At 37.6% G+C, this 12,991-nt stretch overlaps 1 protein-coding gene across 2 annotated transcripts; it reads left to right on the plus strand.

Moving 5' to 3' along the window:
* The first annotated feature begins 11,820 nt into the window (after positions 1–11,820).
* Positions 11,821–12,985, plus strand: LOC118750104. 2 transcript variants are annotated; one of them, XR_004994353.1, is made up of 3 exons: positions 11,821–12,099; positions 12,160–12,731; positions 12,870–12,985. XR_004994353.1 is itself a non-coding variant. In XM_036484841.1 (2 exons), exons 1-2 carry the CDS (start codon positions 11,840–11,842, stop codon positions 12,341–12,343), a joined length of 444 nt encoding a protein of 147 aa, XP_036340734.1. In that variant the 5' UTR covers positions 11,827–11,839; the 3' UTR covers positions 12,344–12,806. The 2 variants fall into 2 exon arrangements, 1 of the variants encoding a protein (XP_036340734.1); XM_036484841.1 differs by lacking the exon at positions 12,870–12,985 and having other exon boundaries at positions 11,827–12,099; positions 12,160–12,806.
* Positions 12,986–12,991: the final 6 nt, after the last annotated feature.

A 12,991-nucleotide genomic window follows, 5' to 3' on the forward strand; every position in this document is an offset into this window, starting at 1 on the left:
GGCTTTTGTTACGTACTCACCATAATTGATCGCTACACCAGGTGGCCAGAGGCAATACCCTTAATTGACATCACTGCTGAACATGTCGCAGAAAAACTAATATCTGGTTGGGTTTCACGTTTCGGCGTTCCACTGCGTATTTCAACGGATCAAGGGAGGCAATTCGAGTCGACACTATACAGAGAGTTCACAAAATTGCTTGGCATCCAAACTATTCGTACAACAGCATACCATCCTCAAGCGAATGGGATGATTGAAAGATGGCACCGCACTTTGAAGGCTGCCATTATGTGCCGTAAGACAAAGGAACTATTCTTCTTGGTCTTCGATCCACATACAAAGAGGATCTTCGATGCACACCGGCAGAAATGGTATATGGCACTGCACTCACGCTACCAGGCCAATTCTTCGTTGAGTTTGATAAACATGTCATCCAGTCAGATTTTGTCAAGAGTTTGAGATAGCATATGTCCCAACTGCGTCCTACACCAGCATCAAACCATTCAAAAGAAAAAATTTTCATCGATTCGGAATTAAAAACATGTACTCACGCGTTTGTCAGAAATGACTCTGTTCGACTGTCGTTGACACCACCTTATAATGGTCCCTACGAAATCGTCAAAAGAAATGATAAGTGTTTTGACCTCATCATCAACGGCAGTAAAAAAACAATAACAATTGATCGCTTGAAAGCTGCATACACCACAATTGATAAATCCTTCGAATCATCAGAAGAGTCATCTCTTCCGATACCAATTTCCAGTTCTAAAACTTCTGAGGAACTTTTCGGCCAGAAAGAGGTGCCACAAACATCTTCAACAACGAAAGCATCAACAACAACAGAGGCAGACTCGTCACAAAAATTTGCAAGATCTGGTAGGAGAGTTAGATTTCCGGATCGTTTAAATTTGTAATGTTACTGCTCAATCAGTTTGCAATTTCTTTAGTGATCTCATGTAAAAGTAAACATCACAATTTTCGTTAATTAATTAATGTAACTAAAATTAAGATTTGCATAGCAAGTATTATCTTCTTTCATTTTAACTGTCTTACATTTTAAGCTCTCATCAAAGTTTACTTCTAAGTATATGTATGTAATATTTCATTCATGATCCACACTTGCTCAGGCAAGTTGCATTACCATTGTATAACTTCATTTATACATATTGAATTTTATATTCGTTCCATTGCTCTCACTGAACGGGGAGTACTGTGGGAGGAGTGTGAACACACCTTTACGCTAAAGTGAGAACTCCCCATAATACTAAAAGTTCAACACAAAATCTTTTCATAGAGATGTGTATAAAGTATCACCGCTGCAGGTTAGCAGCTCCTTGTAAATATGTATATCGAGATGTAAAATTATCATTAGCTAAGGGCCGTTTGCACCATGTCTAGTTAACGCTAACTGGAGGTACATCCTTCAGTTAAGCTCGTTAACTGCTTTATCGATCACATGTTATATGATGGGTGTCGATAACGTCGATAAAGATGTTTAACTGGTAGTTAGAATTAACTAGACATGGTGCAAACGGCCCTAAGAGTATTCAAATAGGACGGACGTTTTTTTTTTCTAGAACACAAACCGTGTAGTTTTTCTTTACTTAAGCTATTGATGGCACCCGCCATTAGACCAATGATTTTATGGTATTCAAAAGTTGTATTGTTTATGTACATACTTTTACGTATTTTACACTTTTACAAATTGATTCCACGTGCACATGTACTGCATTTAACGCAAATATGTATGCACACATTTTAAGGTATCATCTTAACAAAAAGCATATTTAAGTTATTATTAATGGATAAAAGAGACATTTTCTTTGAATTCAGTACTAAAATTTGACATTTTAATAGCATTCCAAGTGCTTATCAAAACTTTACGACAAGATTTGACCATTTATCTTAATATTATTCAATTTTAATTATTGCTTGTAAAAATACGGTTTATATTTTAAGAAAAGCCGTACAAATCCAGGGTTCAAACTTTGTGCAACATTAAAAAAACCAACACACTTTCGTAAAAATTTCGAGCTTTTTAATTCGATTTCCTAGATTTATTTTGAGTGTGCGGTTTTTAACCCATGATTTGCTTGCCCTTGGTTTGTCGGTCCAAACAGGAATCTTTATTTAAGGTTGATGCATAGCTCGTTTCCAATGGATGGTGGCAAGAAAGTGGCTGACTTACGTGTAATGATTTTGTATTACCGGCTTATGGTGATTCAATTGCTGTCAAATGAATAGTCCCGATTTGATGCTCACAACTTCTTTATTCTACGCAACAACATGGCTGGGGATTTGCCGGAATGAATGTGACGGCACCTTTTGCCTCTATTAATTTCCACTGAGGGGTGAGTATCGACTCCCCCCGAAAGTCGGCAGCTTTTAATACAAGCTTTTAATCCACTTTAATTACTTGGTTGTAATTCCGTTCTTGCAAGGACTGATTAGTGTGGTTCGCTCCGTGTCCAATTCCAAAAAGCAAATATATTTTTCTCGCCTCGTGGTATGTGACCACCGATTCTTTTATCGTATGTCAGTGTGCGCGTTTTAATAGTGGCCATGTCAATTCGTGTATATACTGATATAATGGTTCGTGTCTTGAATAACTATTGGTTACGTACATTCATCTGGCAATCCCCCCCATTTTGAAGTTTAGCTTTGACAGTTTTGTTATGTTTACATTTCTCATAACCGTTCTTATGTCTATTATTTGGCCAATAAAAATAATAGATCATTATCCCCCTCTCATCTTCAGCGACACGTTAACAAAAAAACCTGTGGAGCGTTTAGTAGGGGCATGAGAATGGTGGTTCGAATGCGATTCACGCCCTGGACCCCTTACATCGAAATCGTTCTACATGATCTTCGTCAACACCATCCTGACTCGTTCAGTTCGCCTCTGAGCGCATTAGTTTCGGTACGCATTACATAAGCTACGGTAGATGAAAGGCATTGGTAAATGATTTGGTTATGAATCTTTTCTTGTTTGCTTTGATCGATTTACCTGCAATGTACTGAGGATATAATATAACAAAACTATGGATATAACCAAACTAAACTTAATTAATTTATTCAAGCCGGGTACCCTGTAATAAGGCAGAATCAATGGAGTATGAAGGCCCGCCATATATACATCGAAATTCTTGAGAAGGCGAATGTACTGAATGAGTTAACGTGTTGTGATTTAATCGGCGGAATAATTGCCAAGCACTCGGTGTTTAGCATCGATCAGTTCATATAAATTCGAACCAAGTTTCCGAGAAACATAGGCTCTAATTTTTGTGGGGCTAGTTTTTGTGCATAGCCATCTCCGGCCACGGACTGTTTAGGATTGGGAATGTACACTTTCGAGCCTATCTCGAAATGGCGTTCTCTTTTGCGGGTCAATGCCCGTTGTGCGGTTTGTTGATATTGTTCGAACTGTTTGTCTCGAATTTCATCAGCCAGAACTTTACGCTGTTCCACATCCTGTGTATGGTATGAATTTACATCCAATAATAATTTATATTCGTTTCCATCTTTCACATATTCACGACCAGTGTGCAGGAAATATGGCGTTTAGCCCGTGGCTGAATGCACTGAAGTGTTAGTATCATGAAAACACGAGAAAGATTATTTTCCCAGGAGGTGAACATTCCGGCGTTTTCATGTGTTTGATGTTATAATCGGCGCAAAGCTTTGCGAAAGTTTGACTGATGAATTGAGTACCGTGAATATATGTCGAAGATAATTGACTACGGATATGGTGTTTGCATTTTTCATGGGCTGCGCCCAGACATATCGCGAGTAATAGTCGATGGCTACGAAGATCCATTGGTTACGATTTTTGACATGGGTTTACCGACGAAGTCAATCGATAATTGCCTACCAGGTCGGTTTGGTTCTCTATATTCGCCGTGAGTTGTTTTGGTGCTCTCATTACTTGGTTTAATGCGGTGGCATAGTTCACATTGCCGAACGTACTGGTAAAACGACTCATACATGTTTGGCCAGTAATAGCGTTGTGAGATACGATTTCCATCGAGGACTTTTGCTCTGTCAGAAGATGGTACACAAAGTGTCCACAGTATTTCCGCACTTTGATTGGAAAATTTCAATCGATGATATAGAAGGTTGTTCTCGATTTTATATCTATCTAATTGTTGTTTTGAGGCCATGGCATGCATTTTGTTGTACCATTTATCGCACGTGTTTGGGTCAATGTTGATCACGGATGTGATTGGGATCCGATTAACGTGAAAATTACTCGGAAGGTCAATTGGATTTCTACGAACGATGTTGAGAAGAGCAAAAGAACGAGATAAGGCTTCAGGAAGTTCCAAATGTTTCCTGGTTTTTTGAATAATTTTGAGATCGTATGGTGATAATCGGATCGCCCAACGACATAAACGGCCAGTTGGGTCTTTGAGAGTTTGTAACCAACGCAAAGCTGCATGGTCCGTTACCACTACCAATTCACGACCCTCAAAATATGGACGGAACTTTTCGACCGCTAAGAGAACGGCTAGGGATTCCCGTTCTGATGCTGCGTAATTTTGTTCGGCTTTCGAGAATTTCCTAGAAAAATACTGAACCACACGTTCATTCCCATCATGTTCTTGTACTAGAACAGCTCTTGCTACGATAAGCGAGGCATCGGTATAAACCTTGAATGGTTTTGAATAATCGGTCATAGTCAGAACGGGAGTGGAAGTTAAACACTCTTTGAGTTTTAGAAAGGCTTGTTCAGTTCAATGGGTCCTTTTCGGTTTCCTTTATACAATTCACAAAATTTACGGTACCAGTCTGCTGCACCAACGAACCGCCTGACTTCTTTTGCCGTTTTGGCCGTGCAAATTCAACAATCGCTCGAATACGAGATGGATTCGCAGATAAACCCTCTTGAGACAAAACGTAGCCCAGGAATTCCAATCGTTTACAACAAAAATTCGATTTGGATGTTGAGATGGTTAAGCCGGCCCCAGCCAGACGTTTTGCAACGATAGCCAATATCTTAACGTGTTCTTCAAACGTCGAAGTGAAAACTATGATATCATCTACATATGCGAATGCATGTGGAACCAAATCACGGAAAATTTTATAAATGAGAATGGCTAATGTAGCGGGTGAATTTCTCAACCCCATCTTCATGCGACGAAAAGCATAAAGTCTGTTGCCGAATGCAAAAGCGGTTTTCAGTTGACTCGATTTTGCCAAAGGTATTTAGTTGACTTTAGTCGTGCTAAAATTTGGTTAGTATCCGTAATTGGATAGGCATTTGGAATGGTAATTTTATTCAGCTCTCTCGCGTCGAAGCATACGCGACACGTTCCGTCTTTCTTCTTTACAGTAAGAATTGGTGACCGCCAAGGGCTATCTTCGAAGGTCATAATGATGTCGCGACTACGCATTTTATCCAATTTGGCTTGAACTTGTTCAGCCACATATGGCGATACTGGATACTGGCGTTTCATGACGGCACCTTTAGCTGTATGTTTTAAAAATCGTTGAACTTTCTCTTCGTTCTGCACCAGTTCGAAAAAGAAGGCCTCAAACAATGTCCGTCCCATAATTGGGTGTTTCAGTGACATAGGTACGACAAGAGTTGGCACCAGTCGGGTAAGACTACCGACCGTATATAATACATCCACTTTACCAATGGCCTTAAATGAAATCGAATTATCGGCAAGACCAATGAAGGTTTTGGTAGGTTGCAACTGCCCGCATCTGTACTTCTCATAAAATGTTTGTGAAATGACTGTGACTTCGGCTCCACCATTCAGTAAAACCGTATGAGAATGGTTGTTAACCATAACCATGAGATAATCGCGACAATCGTTCGGAATGTTATATGACAAACATTTCTCTGAGATAAAGAAAACATCGCGAAGTCGTGGTTGGTTAACTTGATTGGCTGCGTCTTGCTGGTTAGTAGGGACTGGAGTTGAAGTAGGTTTGGTAATTGGTAGTGTTCGTTCAGAACATTTAGTTGATGGTTCTTTGCCATCCCTTTGAATTTGATTAGATTCATTAAGAATCAGAGTAGAATTATTATTGGAATTCGGGACTGAAGATTTGTCGATTTGTAGAGGGACTTCGGTAGAGTGCGGATTGTTGGAGATTTAGATAAAGTTGTGGACTCTGAGTACGATGGACCACTATTCCCAATCGACTCCCTTACGCGTTTTTTGAACACGAGCATTGATCGGACGTAATCCCTGGTCGTGTACATTTGTAGCAGATCACCAAATTCGATTGGGTTCGACACTTTTTGAAGTGATGGCCCCACACGAGACATTTTGCACATCGTACATTTTCGTCGCCCTCAACAGCGAGAAATGGGTCGACGATAGTTCCTACTTTCGTATCATTCCCCTTTGGATTTTTGTCATTTTTATAATCCTCGACTGGTTTCGAATACCTACGTTTCTGAGATGCTTTAATTGGTTTCTTTTGCTTGTTCACGTATGCACATTCCCTATCATCGGAGTCGGATCCAGGAAACGAAGCGGTATATTCCGAATGTGAAGACTCATCCGGTGAATCATGTATTGCCGAGTTCACGCAGATGATCGGATAAGGTACCAATGTTGATATCGAGGTGGTCCCGTTCATCCAAACCACAGGAATTACCCTGCAATTGGAATGCCAAGTCATCGATATGTTTCAGCAGTGTTTGCGAACGTGGATCGAATTTAATCTGTGCATATGACATTATTACTTGGGCCTGAGTATGTTTGTTGAGGAAACGAGCACGAAGTTTCGTGCAAAAATCTTGATAATCTCCGAAGTTTCTCAGTTCGGTGAAGTACCATTGTCGAGCGGCCCCCGTGAGTGTGGGCACCAAACGCGTAACCAATTCGTGGTTGGGTACTCCAATCTTATATCGAAATGAGCCAATAATAGCCAAATAATCTTCAACCGATAGAAATTTTTCATTCACATGAACGCCATCGAATTGAGCACGTCCTATCCATGATGGTAAGCCTCTGAATTTCCTATCCATTGCATCCGCTTGGGCAGATTCGTCGAATATAGTGGCTTGATTTGGTCGTGATTGTGGTAGACCAGATAGCGAATAATTCGGATATAAATGAGATGGTTGATTAATTGGTTCTTGGATATGTGACGTTCTAAGACCACTTTAGGTATTGATCGTATGAGTTTGTAAGGTTGAAGGACCACCCAAAGAACCATGCGGAGGATCCACCGAGGGTGGTATCCAGGTATAATTCCAGGTCGTTTTGTGTCTGCAACTGAATCCGATCACGGATCATTTGCTGTTGCATCTGTGTTTGGGCTCTCAGCAACTCAGACACCATTACAGACAGTTGGTGTAATGAGGGTGTTGGTTCCGTTCCGCCTGACACTGAATTGAGAACGGCTGGTTGAGCATTTGAATTGACGATACTGGTGGTCAGGGTATACCGTGGTTCAGTTGCCTGAACCTAAGTCGGTATATTCTGGTTTGGAATCGAATCTGGTATGGTTAAAGGTCTGATTATGCATACTTCGCATAACTTCGCACAACTTTTTAAACGTAACACAAGTTTATAAAACTTAAGGCTGATTATGCTTCGCATAAAACCAAATTTATCAGTACTACCAACCTTATACATCGAAGCAATAGGGTTATTCACGGTGTGTGAACAAAAACAGCTGATTGTTGGTTTCTTTAGGTAAATAGATTTGTTTACAGAAAAATTCATTTAAGAGGTTTTAATGGAGTATGTTTGTAGTCCAAATTAAGTTTTTTGCAGTTCGACATAATTTTCAATACAATATCTGTCAAAATACGTAATTAATTACATATATTAAACGCTATATTTACTAGAGAGTATAAAAATACCTTTCATTTGATATATAATATTATATAGATAGGTTTAATGACAACTGCCAACAGCGAAATAAAACAACTGTATTGATACTTTAATATAAAATAAAAATTTTTAATAAAAAATTACACGATATTTTCTTCCAAATGTTCGCCTGCCGAGCTTTTTTTCTTTTAACTTATCATATTTTAATATTTTTAGTGATATTACCAACGATTTTTTTATTATAATTCATATATTTAAAGGTTTGTATATGCTCTTTCTTATCTTGTGCATATATTTTAATAAAGTTAGTTACGTACTTTTTTAAGAAAAACAAATTTGTAATAAAATAGGTTTTATTTTAATATTACATCAAACGACTTTTAATTACTTTTTCAATCATATCCATACTTTGAAAATTGGTTAAAAACTTTTCAAAATATAAGCTTTCGAAAATATTGAAAATTCCACGCTTACCGTACGTGAACTCCCCTAATACGCTTTCCATGCATCTCTGTAAAAATATTGCTATTGGTACCACTGCAATTGAAATGTCACTTAAGAAAACGTGAGGCAAAATCTAAACTCAACAGATCGCTAATTTTTTACAAGTTCTGCTAATTTCTGAGTAATGGAATACATACAAAATGCATTCAACAGATCTTCAACTGACAGTTTGAAATTTATGCGAAGTTATGCGAAGTATGCATAATCAGACCATAAGGGTAAATATTGTGATGGAACAGTATTTTGAGTTGAACTCATCGTTCCCCGTTCATTCTCAAAACCATGGTAGGTCGAGTTCAAACTTAATTGGGGATCGCACGTCGGGATTCCCGTATTCGGTGAAGACATCCGAAGCTCACGAATTTCCGACTCATATTTTCCGATCAGATCTGCCTGGCGTGACGCCGACTCGGGTTTTAACTTCAACCGAGCGGTTCGATAACAATAATGTATCATTTGATGAAGACGACCCCGAGGTGTTAACACCTCATTCGCCTTCAGTTCCCGATATGCTCTCTCACATATTTCCAACTCATTCATTTGGTGTATGGCATGTGATTTTATCAACCATGGTTGGCCAACGTAAGCAGATATTTTACCATTGAGGGCGGCTATTTCACTGTCGGTCCATTGAACTGGCGCTGGATATAGGTTATATATCTCCCCTTCGATCTGTCGCTGTTCGTCTGTCAAATAAGTTGACCGCGAATGGGAAACAATTCCATGTTCAAAGACTCAAATACCAAGTTGTAAATTCCGATTATTAAAAAATTCTGCCAACGGTAGACGTAAAGTCCGTGCTATTAAAGTCTATGTTATAAGATGATGGTACTCGATTTAAAATCAGTACAGTATTTACTTCAGTTTATTATTTATTATTATTATTATTTTATTCTATGAGTATGTCGTTTTGAATATCCACTTTCAAAAATAATGCCGCATAAATCGATCACTATTTGAATATTGCTTTCAATCTAATTAGTTTAACAAAAAATTCCCGCTCAATTGGTTGTATATCTCATGTGATTTTCGGTCCAAAATTTTGTTTAATATTATACCGAACGTGGGCTGAGAATGACGTTTAACGCACTACCTCGATTTTTTTTATGGACCAAGTTGATTACTCCCGGGATGCAGCGAAGGCCTTGATTACTTGGGAGAATTAACTGTATCTCCTTCGGTCCCTTCTGTCGCCAACAAGGTACGCAACAAAGATCAAGACTATCCACCCCCGAATTTACCGGAAGACCAAATCAGACTGAGAATATTCAACCAGTTTGAGAATGTTAAACGAGATTAATTTGATACGATTTTCAAATATTATTGGGAATGAATACCCAAAGAAATGACAAAAATAAAGAAAATTAATAGTTTGGTTCAATTAATATTGACCGTGTTATCGGTTACGTAGCTTGAACTTATACCGAAAGACGAAAAGAAAAATGATCAGTTCAAAAATCTTGACCGTCGATGTGTGGTGTTACTTGATTAAAATATTCAATTAACTTGCTTTTCAGAATTGGCGAACTGAACTGAACGAGAATGGTTATGACTGCTGATCAATGGTGTTCGCATCGCAGATCGATCACCATTCACCCCCGCGGAATTAAATAATCAAAATATCCCCAAAAATTTTGATTGAAAACGAGCTCCAATAAAAATCAATTAAATCATGCCGTGTGAAGACTGAGGACGATATTGATTTACAGTGATTATGAATTCAAAAGATAATTATTTGATTCAATCTCAATGATGATTTATAATAGCAGAATTTCTAAAAGAAAAATTTATCAAAAATCTAATAAACTCGAATATGTATAGTTCACCGACGTACAATTTTGCGACCTACAAAATGAGAAAACGACTAAAAGGTTTAAATTTTTCCTTAAATATAATTTTATGATGTATCAAATTGATTCGATGATGAAATTGCTATTTTCCCTCAGCTGAGCACGCGGTTATTGTATGCCGGCTTAAGTGTGGTTATGTTCAACGAAAAATTATTATTTTTCACCCGTTTAGTTGGTCGCCAATGATTTGCTTGACCTTGGTTTGTCGGTCCAAACAGGAATCTTTATTTACGGTTAATGGATAGCTCGTTTCCAATGGATGGTGGCAAGAAAGTGGCTGACTTACGTGTAATGATTTTGTATTATCGGCTTATGGTGACTCAATTGCTGTCAAATGAATAGTCCCGATTTGATGCTCACAACTTCTTTATTCTACGCAACAACATGGCTGGGGATTTGCCGGAAGGAATGTGACGGCAACTTTTGCCTCTAGTAATTTCCACTGAGGGGTGAGTATCGACTCCCCGAATGTCGCCAGCTTTTAATACAAGCTTTTAATCCACTTTAATTACTTGGTTGTAATTCCGTTCTTGCCAGTACTGATGAGTGTGGTTCGCTCCGTTTCCAATTCCAAAAAGCAAATATATTTTTCTCGCCTCGTGGTATGTGATCACCGATTCTTTTATCGTATGTCAGTATGTATATTTATTATACTAAAATTGAATGGGCTAAAAACTAAAGAATATTAATAAAGCTCGAAATTTTTACGAAAGTATTTTGGTTTTTGGAAGTTTCGCAAAGATTTAATCTTGGGTTTATACAGTTTTTCTTAAAGAATATATTATATTTTATAAACAGATAATTAAAATTAAAGAATAATAAAATAAATAGTAAAATCTTGTCAATATGTGAGTGCCGTAAAGGTATTATATTTAAGAAAATCTCTTCTTATAACTAACGAAGACTTTGTTTCTATATGAAGCTGACTTCGACATTTTGTTTTAATAAAACTTAGTATCGAAAAGTTTCTTTAAAAATTTGCCTAGGCTATATTATACTGGTTCGTTCAAGCCATTTTTCAAAACTTACAAAGGCAAATACGAACAGGCGAACAAAAGAGAATACAAAAAATTTCTTGCTGTGAATTTTCAGAGCTATATATTTTTAGTATTCAATACAAGATTTTACTAAAAAGTACTGCGTAGTAGGAAAGTATATTGTAAATGAAATTGTTCAAACAAGTACAATTGTACCAAAAATGCCAACACTGTTCTGTATACATATTTATTTTTATTTTTTAATTTTTTACTCTTCGCTAAAGCACTTCTACCAACGCTTGGCTTACCAAATTTATGCCAATTGATAAAATTTTGCGATTTAAATACATTTTCAATAATGTAAATAACGATTCGTGTTGAATCGAAAATCGCCTCGTCTGAATAGGGAAGGCAACTTTTTCACTTTCAACTTCTCATTCAACTTCGTATTCAACTTTTGTTGCCTGTAAAATCGTCGCGTGCGAATGCCCTATAAAACTATGTTCCCATTAGCGTAATTTAGAGGTCAATCTTAATTTACGCATAAATTAAGTACAAACTAAGTAATTTCGCCTTGTAAAGTCTCTCAGTAAATTAAGTTGAAAGTACGTAGTTTATCTTAAACCAAGAACCAAATCACGAACAAATCTGTGTCGGCTCTAATTTTATCGATAATAATCGAAAAAAGTATTGTCCCATAACTCATATGTCATTTTGTTTGGACGATTTTGTTTTTAATAAACAACTAAAAATGGAAAAGAAATTTTACAAAAAAAGAAATTTATGGGGAGAAGGAAGTGAAAGTCTCCTTATAGATGTTTGGAGAACAAAAATTGATGAGCTGAGAGGTGTTCGCAAAAACAGCCACATCATGGAGAAGATGGCGTTGGAGTTGCAGGAGCTTGGGGTTATGTGCACTCCAAGCGAAATAAAAACGAAAATGCACAATCTGACGGCGAGATATAGGTGAGACTTGACTCCATTATTTAAATAAGATTTTTTTTATCACACGATATTTCAATTCAGGAAGGAGAAGAAAGAAATCGGACCATCGGGTGGGGCACCTTCTAAATGGCCTCTTTATATGGAGATGCATCAGCTTTTAGCACCGTACAAAAGCTACAATTCTGAAACCCTGGTCGAAGAGGGCACAAATGGTGAGATGCTTTGCATTTTAGGCCCCTGGGAAAACCTCCGAGTATATTTCTGACATGAAAAAACCGCTTCTCATAAATATATTCGCCGTTCCGAGTCAGCGTAAAACTGTAGGTCCTTCCCTCCCCTTTGTGTGACAACACCAAGGCGCACGCCACGAATCGGAGGAGAAGCTCGGCTGAAAACTAACAAATTACGTTAGAGCCAATCTATTATTATCAGGTATGTTCTGCAAATGATTTCAAATCGGTGCGATTTGCAAATTATTGTTGTAGGTATATTTGAAATCAAATTATTAAATGTATCAAATGGAAACTGCTAAAAACACATCCTTTACTTTATAGCCGTCGTTTTACTGCCAAATGTTTCACTCTTTTGTTATAAATCCTCCGAAATAGATTTCGTAAATCGCGCCGATTTGAAATCATTTGCAGAACATACCTGTATGTTATTATTATCAGTTTATTTTATGTCAGAATCATAAACATTAACAAATACAAATTTACCTTTTATATGAATGCGTGAACATTTTATTTAAAAATGTTATAATATTGTTGTACAATCAACCGATTGTAATGAAGGAGCACCCTAACACCTTCTCTGCTTTTCAACTTTCTTGGTACTGCAAAAAGAAAGTGGAGAAAAGAAAAACATTACAAATTCAACAGTCACCGCGCGCACACGGGAAAACGGCCACCGGAAA

This window comes from Rhagoletis pomonella, unplaced genomic scaffold, assembly GCF_013731165.1.
Source record: "Rhagoletis pomonella isolate Grant_MI unplaced genomic scaffold, Rhpom_1.0 Rhpom_scaffold_00142, whole genome shotgun sequence".
Classification (NCBI taxonomy): Eukaryota; Metazoa; Arthropoda; class Insecta; order Diptera; family Tephritidae; genus Rhagoletis; species Rhagoletis pomonella.